The sequence below is a fragment of the Chrysemys picta genome, chromosome 8, assembly GCF_011386835.1.
Source record: "Chrysemys picta bellii isolate R12L10 chromosome 8, ASM1138683v2, whole genome shotgun sequence".
NCBI classification, from domain to species: domain Eukaryota; kingdom Metazoa; phylum Chordata; order Testudines; family Emydidae; genus Chrysemys; species Chrysemys picta.
Genome location: NC_088798.1, coordinates 100,464,262 through 100,485,137, shown reverse-complemented (window position 1 = coordinate 100,485,137; position 20,876 = coordinate 100,464,262). Strand labels below are relative to the sequence as shown.

Below are 20,876 nucleotides of genomic sequence, written 5' to 3'. Positions count from 1 at the left end.
TCCCATCTTCTGGCAGTCAGAGGTTTAGGGACACCCAGAGCATGGGGTTGCATCCCTGACCATCTTGACTAATAGCCATTGATGGATCTATCCTCCATGAACTTATCTAATTCTTTGAACCCAGTTATAGTTTTGGATAAAAAGGTGTAGATAAAATATATTGGGCCAGTTTCTTGGCCCCAGATGCTTTGCTTCAGGTGCACCAAAGAGCTGGAAAGTTGCCCTCAGCTGAGCTGCCCTCTGTTAGCTCAGAATTCCCCTGAAAAACGGGAATCCTTGAGTAGTGTAGAGACAGTATAGCTAACCCTATGCTGTCCACTCCCCAATGGGTGAAAAATGGCCATAGGAGGTAGGGTAGAACACATGATTCAGCCAGTGCAGGGTTATAATGGGAATTCTGTAGTGGGGTAACATGGAACAGCCCCTTAGCCTGTTTTATCTACACTGGCTCAAGTCTGGGGGCGTTAAAAGGTGGCTTAAAGCACCCTGATCACTCCAGCTGCACTGAGAACTGAGGATCTGTCTGGCTATTCTTAAGATTAAGATTTATCCCCAACTCTATAGCATCATAAATGTACACAGTGTATTATACGTGTTAAATTCTTTCTTTCTTTTTTTCTGGTGAAATACATGTTTGGAAAGTCAAACTGAATTATTATTTTCAGAATTTGAATCAGAGCTTAAAAATTAGTGCCTCCCTGACTGTAATATAACAGCAGACTCATAACACAGCATTGACAGGAGGCAGTCCCTGGAGCCTGGCTTTTTGTTCATTGCAGTAAAACTCTTAGTATTGCCAATGGCAGAAGTAATAAAATATTGAAGATACAGTATCAACAAATCTGAAAAATGGAAATACCCAGCAAAAGAAGAGAGGGTTTAAAATATGTTTGCTCTTTTCCCTGTGCTTTGAAGTTCAAGTCTGCTTTGACACAGTTCTTTCTGGATAACAACATTTACATTTTGCAAAAAGACTATTCCTGACCCATATTTTATTTTTCAGGCAGGAGCAATTTGGAAATGGTAAATGTTATTGTAACAGCAGGGGTCCATACAGAAGGTGTTTAATTTCTGTAATTTCTGCTTGGTAGAAATGGGGGGAAGTTTTCCTGCAGTGAATGAGGATTGAAGGCTGCCGGAGCGTGCATATGTCTTCTCTATGCAATTTGCAGTGGAAATTGTCTTTGTAGCATTCATTAAAACTTAACACTTCTAGGTAACCATTAGAGCTGGCTGAAAATTTTTGAATGGAATGTTGATTTTTTGAAATTGAATCATTCCAGGAATGTGTTCATTTTTTGATGAAATTCAGTTTGGGGAAAAAACTGAAATGAAGTGCTTTGGAAGGTTTTGATTTTTCTCTTTGAAACTACTTTTCATTTAGAATTTTATTTTATATTATAACTATAAAATACAGTCGAATTCAAAATGAAACATTTTGAGTTTATCTAAACGATGTTTCTCTTGATGGAACCAAAGGCTAGGGGTTTTGTTTGAAAATTTCATTTCACAGGAAATTTAATATTTTATTGGTGTTCTTTCTGATTCAGCTTGAATGAACACAGATTTTGAAATCATAGAATTTCCTGCGAAATAGAAATTCTGGTGCCCACACATTTCTAGTAGTCGGGGTGGGGGGCGGGGGCTGTAATGGGCAGTTTGACCTAGTGTTTGGAGCCAGGGGGGTGGAGTCTGTTGGAAGTCCCACCAAAGGTCAAAGCCAGAGTCAGTCAGGAGCCACATTGAGGATCAAAGTCAAAGTCAGAGTTGGAAGCCAGAAGTCACATCCAGGGTCCAGCTGGAACCAGTAACTGGGGTGGGGTGAGGAAGCAGGAACCAGGCAAAAGAGGAAAGAACTAAGAACAAAGAACCAGGTGGGGTAATAGAAGCAAGGAGCAGCAATTAGGTGAAGAGGCAGGAACATGGTTTGAGGGGTCTGGTCACTGCAGCCTAGCAATTAGCTGCTCAGAAAAGGTGTGGGACCGGAACAGGAAGCTTTATAACTGGTGGTGTCCAATCAACAGTCTGCTGCTAGTCATCGGGCACTGCTGAGTCGGCAAGTGTAGCCTGTGGTGGTGGGGCATTAGCTGCTGTTCCCCCATCTGACCCTGCAGTGTGGTGGGACAGAGGATAGGGGTCTCACTCGACAGGACTGGGTTTGAAACTTGTGGTGCCTGATGAGTAATCACCTTGTTTGCATCACCAGAATCCTGCTACAAGAGCTATTTTGTCTTTGTATGACACATTTTGCTAACTGCCTGGCTTTCCCTCTATGTCTAGAGCTCCAGATACTGGGTGAAATGCTGACCTTACTGAAGTTAATGAGGCCAGGGTTACACTATTTTTATGAAAAGTCACAAAATAGCATAAAAATCCAAAAGCTTACCAATGCCAATAATTTATTTTAAATGTATTGATTTCAGGATGTTTATTTTTCGTTAATGCTATGAAAAAGTCCTATAAAATTAGTACAAAATTATAACCTTCCTGTGGTTTTCTTGATCTAGTCTACATAACTTACTAGATAATTATATCCCTCTGTAGAATGCTACCGGGCAGTTAAAATAAAACCAGAGGATCTGATTCACTATTAAATTCTGTTGGTTTTTATAATAATTTCGATAGGACCTTATTCAATGTTTATACATCTTAATGATGTATTTAATAGGACTTGTCCATTGACATAATAAATAGCAGAGGCTGGGATGTACAGAAGTGTCTAGGAGAATTTAAGTACCCACAGCCCATTGAAGCTCAATAGAAGGTGAATGCCTGACTCCTTTGGGTCCTTTGAAACTCCCAGTCATAGGCTAGGTCTACACTACCCGCCTGAATCGGCGGGTGGAAATCGATCTCTCGGAGATCGAATTATCACGTCTCGTCGAGACATGACAATCGATCCCCGAATCGACGCTCTTACTCCACCAGCAGAGGTGGGAGTAAGCGCCATCGACGGGGAGCCGCGGAGGTCGATTTTGCTGCCGTCCTCACAGCTGTGTAAGTCGGCTCCAATAGGTCGAATTCAACTACGCTATTCGCGTAGCTGAATTTGCGTATCTTAAATCGACCCCCCACCCTGTAGTGAAGACCTGCCCATAGTCTCCAGAATGTGTTTCTTCTCTTCTGAACCAGTACCAGATAGGGTAAAATGGGTTTTAGTCACAAAGTTCAGGTGCAGACTTGGATCCAAATCTGAATGTCCCAGCTATTCAGATTCATTTTTATGAGATGGACCCAAGTTAAGCAGTTGAGATCTAGATCCATCATTCCTCCAAGTCTGGGGTATTTGGATGTACAGTTCCAGTTGTGGCATGTCCTTAGTACTGAGCAATTTGAAAATGAGGGAATCTGTGAGGCAGATAAAGAAGAAAACTCTTCCTTCAGCCCCCCATGAATCAATCTTGGAAGTTGAGCTAGACGAATTTACACTGGAAATAAGATGTATGTTTTTAACAGTGAGAGTAATTAACCATTGGAACAGCAACAGTTGTGATGGATTCTCCATCACTGGTACTTTTAAAATTAATATTGGATGTTTATATGCTGTAGTTCAAAGATGATTTATTTTGGGGGAGTCTGTGGACCATGTTATGCAGGAGGGCAGACTAGATGATCACAGTGGTCCCTTCTGGCCATAGAATCTCTGAATCCCATCTAGTCTATGATCCTACTATAATCAGAATTAAAACCATTGACATTTTATATTGTTTCATTTTTACATGTCTCCTGTGCCTGCATACTGTTCAGCTTCCAAAAAAAGCTCATATTCATTGGGAGGGGGGAAAAAACCCTCCAAAACCCAGCTTGCTCCAGCAAGCTCAGCTATCAAAGGCAATATCTTCCTACAGCTACAATATTCCCACAAAGGTTTAGGGATTGCACATTTTGTAATGATTTGTCCAATACTCAAAAGTGCTTCATTACTTTTTTGTGCCTCATTGAGATATTTATCACTGACCTCCTACAGCTGATACATTTTCACATTGCAAAGGTAGTTTTTCTAGGGCAGGGTTTTGATTTCCAAAGCTTACACTGCTCTTGCTGAAACTTCTTGCTAATATGCTAACTTTTCAATGGACTAGCTTGTGAATAAAATTGATAGCAGCGCTGAAAAGCATCAGAGCTATGTTTCTCAGCATTGGAGGTAATTCAGGTATTGGGTATTTAGCAGAATATTTTTAAAGGAATTCTGAATGTATTGCGTAAGAAAGATATCAGTTTGAGAACCCAGGAGGCTGAAGTCCTATATTTACATTGGGACAGGTCCATCACAGGCAAGGACACTACTGGATGGTTACTCAATAATGACCCAGTCCTGGAAAGATGCTGAACACCCTTAAATCCCATTGACTTTAAAGTGAGTTAAGAGGGAGCAGCATTGTTACAGTAACCCACTGTACACTCACTACTCTTTTGAGAGGGGACTCAATCACTTGGTCCTACATGCTTCCAAGCCAACTGGCTCTGGGTAGAATCTAGTGACTGGCTGTAGCTCTGGAACGCTAAAGCACACATTCAGGCTCAGATATCTTGTCTGATGCCCTTTCTTGGGATGTGGGACACCGCAGTTCAGACTCCCTAGACCCTGGAACCAGTGCCTCTGAACTTCCAAGCTCTTGTGCTTCCTCAGAGCTCCTCCAAGGCTGGGGCACTCAGGACTTCCTCATTTAACCCCTTCAGAGACAAGGAACACTGGCTTAGCAAAGGAATTTCTTAACCACATTGACTTCACTCTTAAAATACTTGAGTTACAGACCTCTTGAAAGTAACAAAAGTCCTGAGACATCCTCCACCACACCCCCAGTTTGAGCTCATCCCTCGTAGGAGTCTGAGGTTTATCAGAGTTTCAGGGTGGGCAGAGTCCTTCCTGCCCTCTCTCTCATGCAAGTCATTTTTACATGGATGATGATCAGTGTCACGGACTCACAGATCGTGCCCACTCTTGGCCCCATGCAGTCCGTGGGGGCTGCCCCTTTCAGTGAGACAGCCCTTCTCGGGGGTTTGCAAACAGCATAATCCTGCTCTTGAACAGGCCTCTTTCTCTGTGCCATGTGCTAAATAGAGAAGCTCTGGATCCACCAGGCATGCTTGCCTCTCCAACTCCCCCACCTGCAGGCCCCTGTGTACAAAGACCATTGTTCCATGGGGGTGGAGCAGTCACTGAGAGTCATTCAAAGCTCCAGATTGTGCTCACAAGGAGCCTTCAATGAGGTATCAAATACCTTTCCTGGGCAGGACAGCTGTCTGGAACACAGTTACAAAAGGCTGCACTTTTGCAAGATTTGTGCAGACTCAATGCCAATATTTCCACAAACAACGCAACCAACACAGAGTTCATCATTTGGTACTGTCATGTTCCACTCTGCCACAAGCACTTCTTGGAAGCACTCTGCATCTTCCCTTTTGCCCCAATTCATCAAAACACTTAACCACATGCTCAAATGTAAGCCCATGCTTAAAGAAGAGCATATATTTAAATATTCTGCTGAACTGGGAGCTCACTAAGTAAATGTGTTTCCTCTGAGTAAGTATGGAAACATATCCCAGCCAGATGTTAGGTGCTGGCCTTTGGATGAAACATAAAACCAAGATCTCCAGAGAAGGGCAACTAAAATGATTAGAGGTTTGGAACGGGTCCCATATGAGGAGAGATTAAAGAGGCTAGGACTTTTCAGCTTGGAAAAGAGGAGACTAAGGGGGGATATGATAGAGGTATATAAAATCATGAGTGATTTGGAGAAAGTGGATAAGGAATGGTTCCCATAATATAAGAACTAGGGGCCACCAAATGAAATTAATGGGCAGCAGGTTTAAAACAAATAAAAGGAAGTTCTTCTTCACACAGGGCACAGTCGGCCTGTGGAACTCTTTGCCTGAGGAGGTTGTGAAGTCTAGGACTATAACAGGGTTTAAAAGAGAACTAGATAAATTCATGGAAGTTAAGTCCGTTAATGGCTATTACCCAGGATGGGTAAGGAATGGTGTCCCTAGCCTCTGTTTGTCAGAGGGTGGAGATGGATGGCAGGAGAGAGATCACTTGATCATTACCTGTTAGGTTCACTCCCTCGGGGGCACCTGGCATTGGCTACTGTCAGTAGACAGGATACTGGGCTGGATGGACCTTTGGTCTGACCCAGTACGGCCGTTCTTATGTTCTTATCTTTGCCACTTTTGACCATTAAAGATCCGATATCACTTTTCATAACAAATAAGGATGTTCGTGCCAAGTGCCTGGCAAAATCCCAATTCAGGTAATGAATTACCTGAACATTCTCTGTCCCTGATGCAGCTGAATACAGTACGATTTGTCCTAAGTTTGTGTTTTGTACAGGGTTATATAGCTGCTAAGTAGTAGTCTTGTTTTTATTAGTTGCACAGCTGCAGGATGTCCATAGTACATGAAATGATATTTATCTATCCCAACCCATGCCTCCCTCAAACATGTGTCATGGGATTTAATTAATGTTTGCAAAGCATTTTGAGATCCTCGCCTGAAAAGTACAAGGTAGAGGTGCAAATTGTATTCAGTAGTATGATTTTATTGTCATTAGTTTAATCAAGGATTTCTATAAAAGGTCAATTTATGGCAGCTGCAATGGTGCTGGGTTCCCACATTCACTAATATTATGGGGCAGGAAACCATTACAGTCTGTTCTTGTGGGGCACAAGAGGGTGCTAGCACTGCCCACTACAATGAGCACCTCACAGGGGATAGTCCACACCTTTTGCCCCCTGTCCTTCCCTGGAGGCTACACCTTGACATGGTGGGAAGTTTTGTGTGTTCCAATGACCCCAAGAGCTATGCTGGTGGCAGTTTTAACTCCTGGTAAGGCCTCCCAAACTGGATATGTCAGAAGGTAAGGACCAGACTAAAAGCAGCCCACTGGTCCTCTGGTTTGGGGGGTTGAGTGATAGGCCAACAACCTACCCTCGTAAAGAAGTGAAGTTAGAAATGCAACAAGACAGCTATTCCAGAAAACAACACAATAGACAGAGATGATGGAGCTTTGATTGTGCCCTAAGTGAAGTCTGATGGTCCAGGAAGGATTCAGATCCAGAGGTCTCCTGTGCTCTAGACAGTTCCAGTGGCCCAGAACCAGGGGAGTTGCAAGGGACATCTTTTCAAAAGCTTTAGTGAGAGCTACATTAGTAAAGACCACTCCCTGCCCATGACTTGACAGGAATGGGTGGGGAGAAGGCAGGGCCATTGCTCCACTTCTGCCATCACTGATCAGCAAAGCTGTCCATCATAGTGGGAGCACATACTTCACCCTTCTAAAAAGCTTTGCAAATGGTGTGCTCCCTGTGAACAGCTCTGGGAGGCAATGTACATTCTTGAGGCATGGCATTTTTCCAGTGCTTCTTCTGAGACACTGTGGCTCTACACCACAACATGGAACAGTACTTAACTCTTACTATGTGGCCCACAGAGTTAGAGTAGTCAGTGTCTTCTCCACTCCAGTAAAATCAACTCCTACTCCAGCCAAAATTCCTTGTTCCTGCATCTCCTGCCACATGTTTAAAGATGAACATTATAGATCATGTTTCCTTCATTTCTCCTTCATTTGCAGCTTCTGTATGTATGTGCTTGCTCATTCCTTCAAATTATTGCACAATGACTTTATAAGTCCACATAGAAATAAATGGTCAATCCATTGCGTATGCAAGAGCTTGGTGAACTAGTCACAGTGACCAATTTATTCATTGGATTTATCCATTCACTTTCTGCCCTAAGTTGTGTCTGAACAGATCACCTCTTCCACAGAGTTGTTCATCTTGCAAAATTACATGTGATAAAAATTCTGCTTATGGATTGCTCCCTAGCTATTTGCTTTGAATATTTTTTATTTTGATTCCACAGGTCAGATGATATATTTTTGTTCTCTGATCATCAGAGTGCAAGTACTAGAACTATTTGGGTGTATGTCTGAATTCTCATGAATAGGAATGAAAAATTTTAGCTTTCCACAAGGCATTTGAATGTCTTAGGGAGCTGTCCTGCCAGTAAACTTGTTCATTAGAGTATTTCTAGTAAAGAGACCCCAAAAATCCAGTGAATGTGTGTGGATACTATTTGTAGTAGTCATTCAATCATATGCAGTTTTGCAACCTATGAAGTTCTTTTTCCATAATATTCATTTTACTACACTGAGGAAGATTTGAATGTATCAGAGACAAGATCTTGGATGAACCACAATTTGGGTAAAGTAATTTTCCTTCCAATTTGTAGCAATTCCACTAGAGAGTACTTATACAAAGGAGCAAGATGATGAATAAAATATAAAAAAAAAAATCAAAAAGGTCTGAGAGAAACAAACTCGTAGAACAAATAAGTTCTTTGACCTGGACCAAGCAACAATTCTTCAAACAGAAGTCTCAAATCTTGTAATTGCACCTCCAATTTTACTCATTCCTTATGCAGGCCATTGACTTAAAATTTGCCAGAGTAAAGATTTAAGTATAATGCAATGGGCCAAATCCGGAGAAGGCAGTTCTAGTAGGAGTAATATTTAACTGAGATTTGGATAATTCAGGGGACCTTAGTGGAGATGTTAATATGGGACATCATGGCAAGAATGAAATATATGGTGCAGCTTTTAAATATAATTAAAGTGAAATCCAAAAGGAGGAGGTGTTAGGGGAAATATGGCTGCAAACTTTTCAGAAAAGCATATTTTGGAAGAACGCAGGAAGTGTTGCATAAAATCAGATTAGAAAAAGCAATGGAGGGAAAGGATGCAGAAGAGAAATGGGAAGTGTTCAAAGCTAAATTAATTTGTGCCCAAGAGTAATAGCGGCCATCTGGCAATACATACAGAATCTGTACACTGGGAGAAGGGAAACAACTGTTTGGATGCAAAAAGAAAGTGCAAAAATCATCAAAAGCGAGGAATAACTATATACAGGATAAGCACAATCAGAGGGGCTCTGGGAAGGTGACAATAAAATGAAGTACAGTAAAGCTGAATGAAGTATGAAGGAGAAGAAAGGAAAGAGTTGTACTAAGACAAGATTAATATGACATTTGGAAGCACATGCAGAGTGAGAGCTCATTGGGAGCAAGCATGGCCTCTAAAGAACAGCACAGGTCATTTGTTGCATTTAAACATGAGACATTGCCAAACATCAGCGCCAAATCACTACCTCCTTTGGTAAAATATGAGAGAGGGAGAAAATTCCCTATGAGGGAATTCCCCAGCCTCACTGACATGGAAATGAGCTGTGATTCTGAGGATCCCTATGAACCTGCACAGATTTGGGGGGACTGGCAAGAGTCCAGTTGAAAACATTTTATTGCAACCGTTTTCCAACAGAAAATGCTGGTTTGACAAAACTGATCTTTTATTAAATCCTTTTTTGAATGGAAAGTTTCATTTCAAAACTACTCTTTTGTTTAGCAATTCACTTAAAAAAAAAAATTAAAAGAAATTTTAAAATGGTAGAAATCAATATGAAGTATTTTGAATGTATAAAAATGAAATGTTTTGATTGACCCAAAATAAAAAAAATCTGAATTTAATTTCACAAACAACTTCAAAATGTTGGCATTTTGTCCCAGTTTGGGATGAAAATATTCAATATCTTTTTTTTTTCATGATGGAAAATCCATTTTCTAACTAACTCTAGAGGCCAGTGCTATCCATGCTTAGGGCCTGTGACTCCATGCCAACTCTGTCCTCCTGGCAGCCCCTGTCTTCTACTCCCTGAAGATTCCAAGCCTGCAGACTGCCCCATGGAGTCCAAAAAAATAGAAAGTGCCTCAAAGATAGTTGGTTCCCTTCCCCAAAGGACATCCATGCCTTGGGGGCATAATCTGGCACTCTTTAATTAGCTTTGTAGGAGGGATGGTAAACCAAGACAGGACAGGCAGCATGAAAAACGTGAAAGGAAATTAGCATCTTCTGAAGACAAAAAATTGGCAAGCCTTAAGCATCAGCTGAGATCAATCCTAGAATTGTGAAGGAAGTGACAAAAGACGCGTGCATGAGCTATACTGAGAGAAGAGATGGAAATGCTACTTCCATAAGATGGAACATCTCTAGGTAAAACAAAACCATGAAAATACCAGTTTTTGCAGGCAAAGTGAAAACTGGCAGTTCCCCAAAGCCCTAGTTAGGAGACATCCTGTTACTAGAAATGAATGAAGTATCTTTGAAATATCCTGTGAAATGCTTGTCAGCTTGAAAATTCTGTTAGTAGGTCTAAGTCTTAGACATCTTGTAGAGTCTTTTTTCAGCACCATATCTTCAGGCAGGTCTGAAATACACAAGGTGCAATCAAATGGCTTAGAATTCCTTTACAGTGGCCAGCCTGATCCTAGTGCTGCTTTCTTTGTTAGTATCATCCCCTCTGCACCGTCCGAGTTCTGTGTATGCCACTTCCTTTACTAAAGCCTGTAGGGACATAAGAAGTTGAAGACATAGCCCAGGATCAACATGGTATGGGGCGCTCTGACCTTTTCACTGACCATGCCCTTTCCTCCAACTATGGCAGCTGCAGGAAAGGTTGTATAAACCCCTTCATCAGCCATTCACCACTGCAGTGTCACCTTTGCTGTATGGTGATTCTACCTGGGCAGTGTAGGAAAGTTTACTGTCAAAACCTGTGGCAGTGCAGTGCAAAGCATCTGCATTATCCTGAGGATCTGGCCCTTAGTATGTAAGGGATTGATTTAAAGGGACTTAAGCACATGCTTCATTTTAAGCACTGGCATAAAAGTGGTTTGCTGAATAGAGATGGACTTCACCGTGTTCTTAAAGTTAAGTAGGTGCTTCATTTCTTCGCTGAATTGGGGCCTAAGACCAGCGGTGGCTCCAGATACCAGCGCAGCAAGCGCGTGCCCGGGGCGGCAAGCCACGGGGGGCACCCTGCCAGTCCCTGCAAGGGCAGCAGTCAGGCAGTGTTCGGCGGCTTGCCTGCGGGAGGTCCACCGGTCCCGCGGATTCGGCAGCAATTCGGCGGCAAGTACGCTGAATCCGCAGGACCGGGGACCTCCCGCAGGCATGCTGCCGAATTTGCGGGACCAGGGACCTCCCGCAGGCATGCCGCCAAAGGCGGCCTGCCTGCCATGCTTGGGGCAGCAAAAAACCTAGAGCCGCCCCTGCCTAAGACAACATAATGAAATTTAGACTTTAATCTCTTATCTATTTGTAATGGTTTGCAAGGCTACAGCATTACAGTGGGAAAGAGAGCATCAATAAAATAACTGAGATGTACACGCACATTTTTAAAAACAGTAGAGAGGATATAATCTCAGGAAGGGTCTACACACAAAACTTATATCGGCATAGCTACTTCTCTCAGGGGTGTGGAAAAATCCACACTTCTGAGAGACAGGGCTGCATGGACCTAACCCCCAGAGTAGACAGTGCTAGGTCAATGGAAGAATCCTTCTGTCGACCTAGCTACCACCTCTTGAGGAGGTCGATTACCTACAGCGATAGGAGAAACCTGTTACCATTGTGAGCGTCTACATTGAAGCGTTACAGTGGCACAGCTGAATGGCTGCAGCTGCGCCATTGTAGTATTTTAAACACAGGCATAGCTTCAGGAAATGTCTCACACAACAAAAGAGCTACCCAGTGCTCACCACCATAAACTGAAGTTAAAAAGAACTTCAAAGGAATCCAGGTACATCGTCATAATCACCAAGAGATGTGTGGAAATACCATTACCAATACTACCAAGAGACACTCTTAGAAGTCATTATAAAAAGGAGTTGGGTTTGTCATTTGAGGAAGAGGTGTTATGGAGTAAATCAGTTAAGTCTAAGGGTACATCTACACTACAGGGGGGAGTCGATTTAAGATACGCAAATTCAGCTACGTGAATAGCGTAGCTGAATTCGACGTATCGCAGCCGACTTACCCCATTGTGAGGACGGCGGCAAAATCAACTTCTGCGGCTTTCTGTCGGCGGCGCTTACTACCACCTCCGCTGGTGGAGTAAGAGCGCCGATTCGGGGATCGATTGTCGCGTCCCAATGGGACGCGATAAATCGATCCCCGAGAGGTCGATTTCTACCCGCCGATTCAGGCGGGTAGTATAGACCTAGCCTAAGAAAGGGATAGGATTTGCCTCTTTCCATTTTAAAATTCAGATTGTGTCATGAATTGCTTTCTCATGAACTTGTAAGTAAAGTGAATACATGTTTTCTTGTTCCTTATTTTAACTTAAACATATAGCTGGTATTGGAGCCCTTGTTTTAAAAAAATCAACATCGTTTATTTGTGTACCAGAATGTATTTTGGTCAAATGCTATATCCCCCCTTTACATGGGACATAGAGAAATACTCCTTTGTTGACATGAAAGAATAGCTTTCCTTTTTTTTTACATGAAGAATTTGTGCAAAATCTGATTATCATATAAATTGCTTTCAAAATAAAAGTGGGTTAAAAGAAATAGCTGCTTTTCAGACTAGCCCCTTTGCTGTTTGTGTCTTGTTAAATGAATCCATCACTCTGACTCTTCCCTACTGCTCTTCTAATTTAAGATGACCCCTTGCTTCTGGACCAAGTTCATGCTGGTGGATAACAGACTGTGCTAGCCTTGATAAAGTTATTACAATATTGCTCACCGATGGCAGCAGTTGAAGAAACTACATTAAAGTGAAACACAAGTGCTATAAACAACTGGTAAGATCACTGAAGTGAATGGGACTGCTCTCCAATATAGTGCTTGCAGGCCTGGGCATACAGAGAATAATGAAAAATGAATTTGATCTGCTATATTGCCAAATGAGAGGACACGTCTTTCAGATGGAATAATATTAGATCAGATTATACAGCCAATGGTGATTACTATTCATGAATAGGTTTGTAAGCTGTCAGTCCTCATATCCAGTTGTTCCAGAGAATGGATAATTCATAGAACTGGTAAGGTAATATATTGTCTTTCATACTGGTTCAAAATGGGTCCGTACCAGTAACAATTAAAAGTATTTACTGTCATTTCCCTCTGTACTCATTAATATGTGGTTTTGAACATTGAAAGAATGCATGAAGCACTATAGTAGGCCTACGTGCTTACGCTTAGTCGTCTATAATAGTATGATTAGAACCGTTGGTTATATGATTCGTTACATTTATTGAATTGATGCTATTTCAGCTGCTTTTGATGTTTCAATTATTTGAAATTAATTCTATGTGTATTTGAAGTAAGGGTTGAGTCAAGGTCACAAGTAACTTTAAATAAATCTCTAGGCAACGGGTGACTGCAATGAAGAGATTGTTAGACTCTTTGCTCGTATTGATGGAAACCCTTGGGAATCTCTCTGCTTAACTTTCATTTGTGTTCTGGCCAGTATTGTTTATGACAGAAGTAAAAGAGCTGAACAGTTTGATTTGACTGTTGACTAATGGAGAGTAGGAAGAGCTCTGAGAAACAGCTGAAGAAAATTCAGCTGCAAAAACGAAGCAAAAGTTTACTGTAATTCTTTTAGTGTCCTGTTGCTACATTTTATTTAATATTTTCTCTTTCTCGGGGCATCTCTTGGTGTATGGGGATAGCCCCCCTTAACTTTAATGGACCAAATGTTCAGCCTTCAGTGTCTAAAATTATAAGAACATAAGAATGGCCAAACTGGCTCAGACCAAAGGTCCATCTAGTCTTCCGACAGTGGCCAATGCCAGGTATCCCCAGAAGGAATGAACAGACCAGGTAATCCTTAAGTGATCCATCCCCTGTCACCCAGTCCCAGCTTCAGGCAAACAGAGGCGAGGGACACCATCCCCTAAGTTAGGCCCCTAAATCCATTTCAGGCACTTTCCCTTACTGCCTCTCTTAGTAACTTTTGCAATATCTCTGTTACCAAAATGACACTAATTCAGCAGAGGTAAGCATGTTAACACTGAGCTCACAGAGCTTCAATAATTTCCAAAAAGCCATGAGTGGATTTTAGAGTCTCCACAATGTGGTTGCTCAGTGCTCTTCTGAGAGAGGCAAGTTTCTTACAACAAAATTCTGCAACTTCTGAAGTTGGATTAATTGTTTTCTAGGTTTCTTATTGGAAGGGGATTAAGTTATAATGAGCTAAGCTCGCTTCACTCCTGAATGAAAGCATCCACATGGGGTGGTGCTAAAATGGGTTAGCTTATGCATGGTGACTTGACTCGGATTTAGCTTTCTTGAGTGTTCCTGGGTAGACATGCCCTTAGAGAGTAAGTTTGTGTGTGTGGTGGTGGGGGGGGGAGGCAACAAGTCTTAGTCTAGGTTGTGTGCAGTGCTAAGCACATTTTCAGCATTCAACCAATATATAACATAAATAATACAACAGTTGTAATAGCAGCAATAGGAGGTCTTTTGACTCTGCACCCTTTCACATACCCGGCAATAATGACTATTCCAATGTTGTGCACCCGGATTTTAAATTCAGATCATGTGAAATATGAAATAGACAAGTCTTCATTTAACTCTGAGCTCAATAAGGCTTAAGTCAAAAGAGAGTAGAGTATTTTGTAATGGTCAAAAATATGGTGGCCTTAATTCTCATGCAAGTGTAATTATTACAATAACAAAATACAGATCAATATTAATTGAAAAATTCTGAAGTTGCAGACTTTTGTGGTAGATGGCATGCTTGGGAAGTGCCACATACTGGCTTTCCAGCTTGCCACATTCCACCAACACTGGGATATGCTACAAGCCAGCAGTGGTGACCCTCAAACATATGAAATACTTCTCACTCCACTGAAATATATGCCATAGACCACAGATTTCTCCAACTCTTTTCCCCATGTCTTTCACAAGCAATTTTTCCATTCTATTGTATCCTTTACACATGGGGATCGGAAATAATTAAGTTCAATTGATAATATTGTCAATATTTTATTGGTGTCAGATGAAAACTACATTTACAAAGAGGCAAAATCTGTTTTTTAATTTCTGGATACAAGTTCTCCAGCAAGTTCCACATGCTATCTCTGAGTACTAGATACTCTTTGATCTTGAATTTTTTATCTAGATAAAAGTAGTGTGTAAAATACATGTGGATAGAGAACTTGCTATTTACATTATAATTGGAAAGGCTCATCATGCCTTCTGAAGCATATACTCTGTCACCACATCTTCATTTTTCATGCAGTAGATTAGGAGAAAAAATGGCCATAAATGGTGAAACCACTCACTTGTTCATTCTAGGTTGAGTATCTTTCTGAAGATCTGGCAATATTTGCTACTGATAAGCAAATAAAAATGGCTGGCTTTAGGTTTGAGTCATTTTCCTATTGAGCAGATTTGAAAAGTTATGAATAGGTTGAACTATCTATCACTTTGAAGAGTATTTATAACTGGTGTTTCCGTGTTGGTAATTGTTATGGTTTTCATGCGGGCTGTTCTTCATCTGTGAAGATTTTATATTCAAATTGTTTCATCTGTTGGTTTGTGAAGATGAGAGCCAACTACTGGATGGCATAAAATTAAAGTAATTGTGTTGGGGGGGGGGAATCAAAGGACATAAGGCTCTGGAGATCTGACCTTTTTTCCCAGTAGAAAAAGTGGTTCTAAAGTGAATGACTGCTGTCTGTCTCTCAAACATGTCTAGGTCTGAGAGGAGAGTATATCCCTGGTCAAATAATTCCTGGAAGTGTGATTTAAAATGCAATATTGGGTCTATATTTCAAGTAATCTGTGTAATCATATGGAGTCAATGCCCTTGTAACTATGACCTACAACTCTCTGTCCCGGGGATATTTTGTATGTGACGTTGTGGGTTTAGCAGTAGGCAGATCTTCAGGGAAGTTTAGACTAGTCCCGACAACGGTGTGTAGTATCTCCCCCTGAGAGATATTCTTTCATACGCCTCCCCCCACCATTTAGCACCATCTGACAATACAACCTCCTCCCTAAGGATAAAGCCATGGGGAAAGGCTGGTAAAGATGCTCTGGCTCCGTACACTGCCTGGTTGGTGGTCTGATGGGGAACATGAAAGACCTGCCATAAATATTTTGCAGATTCACTCTTGATAGGGCACACTCCCTATGGCTCAGTAAAGATCCCAACGCCACCCAGCCTCCCTCCGTTTACACTGGTCTCTGGGAACAGGATTGACTGGATTTCTCCCAGGTGCTTAGTTAGCAAATCTATTCCCAATTCTAAACAGATCAACTCCGGGAGAGAGCTGGCGAAAACCTCTTGCTAACCAATTAATCTTTTCGAACATTGGAGGAGGGGGTGGGAGGAAGAGGAGAATGTGGTGGCTCGTGTCCTCCTTTTAGGGCACTACCTGGCTTGGAAGAGATCCTGATCTTATTTCTTTGAGACTAGCATTGCTGCATGACCTAACTAGTCACGGCGATAGAGCAGCGATTGCATTCTGCGTGTAATCTCCAGGAAGACTTTAATCCCGGGCTTGTGAATGAAGCATCACTTGTAAAAGGATGTCGGTTTCTTTTGGACTAACTCAGTTTTCCCAATAACAAGGAGCGGGCTTCGAGGGCGTTGAAAGGGGCCAGAGCAGAGGACAGGGGCAGATCTTGGGCTCGGAGCGACGGGGAATTTTTCCTTTGTGGCAAGGCGTTGTTAATGAGAGACGCCTGGGACTCTGGAAGCGGAGCGGGCAGTCCGATTCACTTTAGGGGTCCTTGATCTGGATCGTTCCAGGCAAGGGCAGGTTCGCGAGGCGAGACTGAAGCTGTAGCAGATGCTTCCCTGGTGGGACCAAGACGGGGAGGGAGCTTTTGGCGAAAGTCGGGCGGTAGACTCGGGAGATGTGCAGAGCCTCTATCAGCCTGGCCCCCACCTGCTTGAATTAGCCCATTGGGCGCAGACGGGCTAGCAAACTTGCCGCGAAGGCTCCAGACGTGGGGAGGGACGGCTGGCTATAAACGCGTGCAGGAGATCGCCAAGGCTTGACCGGTGGGATCCTGGCCGAGTTGGACTGGAGGATCACTTTTCTACCGCGCATTGTAGAGCATCAGGGGTGCGTGTGTGTGCTTGCGAGGGGGGGATAAAGGACGGGATCCGCTACCTCACTACCGGAGCAGCAGGCAAAAGAAAGCACCGGCCAGTCTCGCCCCAGGATCTTCCTCCAGTAAATGCATCCCTAATGTTCCCTGGGAAATTTCCCACCGCCCAGCGACAGGGATGTTGCTCTGTCTCGGGAGCTCAGCTGACTCGGGCAGCACCAGGGACAGAGTAGCGGAGCCTACCGGCTCCCCGCACAGCCGCTCCGGCCACTAACTAACTAGCGGCTCCCAGGTCAGGTCCCTATTTCAGCACCATAGACAGCGCTTCACCGGCGGGACTGGCAACCATGCGGCTTCCTGGGACTGCAACCGTCTAGAGGGCAAGGGACCGGGGCCCCTTACGCTCCATGTAAGTTACTGATTCTCTCTTGGGCAGGGGATCCGCGGCGGATGGTGGTTTTTAAGTAGGTGAAACTAAACTTGCCTCCTCAGATTATTCGCTCTGGCCCAAATCCCTAGCTCCCAGTGACGCCTAGAGAAGTATGTTGTTGATTGAAACTCTGCAAGGAAGCCCTGCATGTAAATCTGGGGTGTTTTTGGGGGGGGCAATGTTAAATGTTTGGGTGTCAGTTTAATTATATATTTATCATTGTTGCAAATCATTTGTAAATAGCCGTTCAGTCCGTCATCGCTGGGTTTACCATGAACGGCACGTTTTAGGTCTGTTCCCATGTCTCTGGGTGAGCTGCCTGGCTTTTGCATGTTAGAATATGTATGCTATGGAAAAGGGGACACCCCAAATGCCAGGTGTGCTTAATTGCGAGTAGCCCTGTTGGAGCTGTACAGGCCTGGTGTGTCTAAAGATTGGGCTCCTTGCCGTTTTTTTCGAGATTTTAAATAACTGTTAAGTAACGTTGCCAATTAAAGTAGGTTCAATCCGTGAAACAAGAATCAAGGCTCTGTATGAAGAGAGCTGGAGACTTCGGTTCTGGAAGTAGGTAGAGTGGAATTGCTTCTTGTTGTAATCCAGGGTTATGCCGCCACCTGCTGGGAAAAGAAAAAAAAAGGCCGCTGTCTTCAATAGTAAAATTTGTGAATGAACATGTATTCATATGGCATATTACGGTTCTGAGCTAAAGCTAATTCTGAGTGTTCTTCTACAGACAGGATAAATTGTACTCCGAAAATTATGTTTCGAGACCAGGATTACACAACCATTAATTTTGAGAACTGTTATTTTAGTCAACATTCAAAACACATATTTAGCAAACACATTGTTTAACTGAGGTTAAAGAGAGAATAGAGAGGGAATAATGATTTGTACTTTACAATACAGAGAACTTTCACCTGAGCCTGTCAAAAGCTAGACAATATAAGAGTAACTGAGGTTCCAAACAGCATATTGGTACAACTATCCATCACATATTTTAGGAATCATTTCAATATGTATTTCCTTTAGTCATCCTTAGAGTTCTATATGCAAAAAACAGAATAGTAGATATAAGGATCAAAGCAAGAGAAAAAGAAATGAATACTGGGATCAATTCTATTATTTTTAATTATCTTTTACTCTAAAAGTAATGTGCATAGCTTTGGGTAGGATTGGGTTATAAATATTTGAGGTTTAGCTATATTAATCGAAACACAAAGAAAGAAACAAAACAAAAAACCAGGTCCACACAAAAAAGATTTCTGTAGATTTTAAAAAAACAATAATAATTGGGCAAAATTTTGGGGTCCTGCTTTTGGTAAAACCCCATAGCCCAAGATTTTAAAAAGTGACTAATGATTTTGGATGTGTGGGAGATTGGGTGCCTTATATGATATTTCTTTCAAGGGGGCTGATTTTCACCCCAAATCACTAGTCAGTTTAAAATATCTTGGCCATTGATGCCAATGGTATTTTGTTTGCATAAGGACTACACAATGTGGCATTCAGTAGAGTATATATGCTCCTGCCAACATATATGGCAAACGCTACATTCGCACCCTAGCAATAATTTGGTCCTCTGCAATGCAACAGTGATGCAAACATACATCAACCAATTGCCTCCAGGGTGAACTTCACCCCTGCATTCCATAAGAAACCTGGGGTAGTTCATTTTTTGTAAGAAGTAATGGATAACAGAAGCTGCCTCTCTGCTCAAACCAATGGGCAGGCTGCAGGGATGCCATATACCCTTTCCTTGTCTATTTTTCCAGGGGTGATCCAGAAGCCTACACCTTAATGAATAAGGATTTAGGGGTTCCTCCCCTGGCTTCCCAACACCACTAGGCTGGACTATTTGGGCTTGGTGTCAAACATCCCTTCACCCAGCACAAGGGCCATGGGTGCTGCACTATGTCTGCTCCCCATTTTTACCCCCTTGCCACCAGCAGCAGCCATACCATAGGTCTTACATGAATGGCCTTGTCTACGTGGATGAAAGTACTTTACCCTAATGGATACATTTTTCCAAAGGGATGAAGGCCGACTTCCATTTTTTACCCATACAGTTTGTAACTGCAAAACCAGTGCTGGAATTTTTGCAACCAGTTCAATGATGTCAGATGCAAACCTCAGTAGAAGCATCTCTAATCACCTGGATTGTACCTAAAATCCGGCAATTAGAGGCATGAGTATTCAGAATTGTGGTTTAAATATAATTGCAGGTGCAGATTTAGTTTCTGCTCAGCACACCCACAAAAGGGAGGCAGCCTATTTGAAAGTTTGAACTTGAATGACCTTTTATCTTATTCATACCCTGGGAAGGAATACTCCTTGCTACTTCCCTGGCATGCTGCTTTGCTGGTTAACGCTGGAAAAGTTGCTATTTATTAAAACTAACATCCTAAATAATACTTAGGCTGTATATTCAGTAAATAGAAAGTAACTGAAAATGGACTCCATTGACATTTTTATCTTAGTCAAGTTTCTGCTCGATTCATGTTTCCTCTCTAGGATGATGGTGAAATTTTTTTAAATGTTTTGGTTAATGGAGATAAACCTGATATAAGAAAGCTAATAATATGGGGCAGGTTGGAAGTTGGAATACTGGAGTAGTATATGAAGCATTAGCAGACAAGATGGAGAACTTGTATACTTAAAATTCATTCTGTGCTTCCTTAAGAGTATAATTTATCCCCACACACTTTCTAATACAGTACTTTAAGCCTTGATTCTGCTAAGAAATATGTTGTCCCCCTTTTTTCCCTTTTCTTTTAAATAAATTAAACATACAAAATTCTGCAAATATTTTGGCAAAGAGCTTTTTTTGTCTTCTTTTCATTGCAGTCATTTCTTTATTGATTCACATCTGTAGAGTCTCATTTCCTTAATTTTTGTTCATCGTTACAATGTTTTGAGTAGTAACATTTTAGTTTGTGTTTTAATAGAACACAATAGTGCATCAATTGTATAGAGACAGAGGGTGAACATTTTAAATAGGCCTATGGGAGTTTTAATGGGATTTTAGTGCCTATCTTTCCTGAATCCCTCTGAAAATAGCTGAAATCATTGCAGGAAAAGAGAAATAGTGAGTAAGGGGCTGATCCTGCAGTTCTTCACTCCCATTACATCCCCATCTTGAATTTAATTTTTGCCTAAACAAGGATTACAGGATGAAGCTGTAGAGCATAAAAGGTGCTTCTGAAAATGTCACCCAAGAAACATAGACTCCTAAATTCCATTTTCAAAAATTATTTGGGCACTTAATCAAAGATCTTTAAAGGTATTTAGGTGCCTAATTCCCACTGATATTTGGAGTTAGGAGCATGAATACCTTTAAGGATCTGGGCTGTAGGATCTTGTCTCATTGAAAGTTAATGGGAGTTAGGTACCAAGGATCTTTTGAAAATCCTATTAGTGTCTTTGGCATCTTTACACAACTAAATAGCTCTAAAAATCTGCCCCAAGTCATTTTTGAAAATAGGTGCATCTGAAAATTTTGCTCCAAATCTAAATTCCAAATGCCACTCCTATGTTTGCAAG

The 20,876-nt window shown here is 41.9% G+C and overlaps 1 protein-coding gene across 5 annotated transcripts in view; it reads left to right on the top strand.

Annotated features, from left to right (window-relative positions):
- The window catches only part of TRPC7 (transient receptor potential cation channel subfamily C member 7), a 205,694-nt gene that overhangs the window by 64,431 nt on the left and 120,387 nt on the right, over positions 1-20,876 (top strand). The window contains exon 1 of one of the 5 annotated variants that reach the window (XM_065555042.1): positions 16,377-17,315. The exons of the other annotated variants lie outside the window; for them this stretch is intronic. Coding sequence (XP_065411114.1) covers positions 17,314-17,315 — 2 coding nt within the window. The 5' untranslated portion in view covers positions 16,377-17,313. Of the gene's footprint in view, positions 1-16,376; positions 17,316-20,876 lie in introns of those variants that run through there. 5 annotated transcript variants of the gene reach the window in all.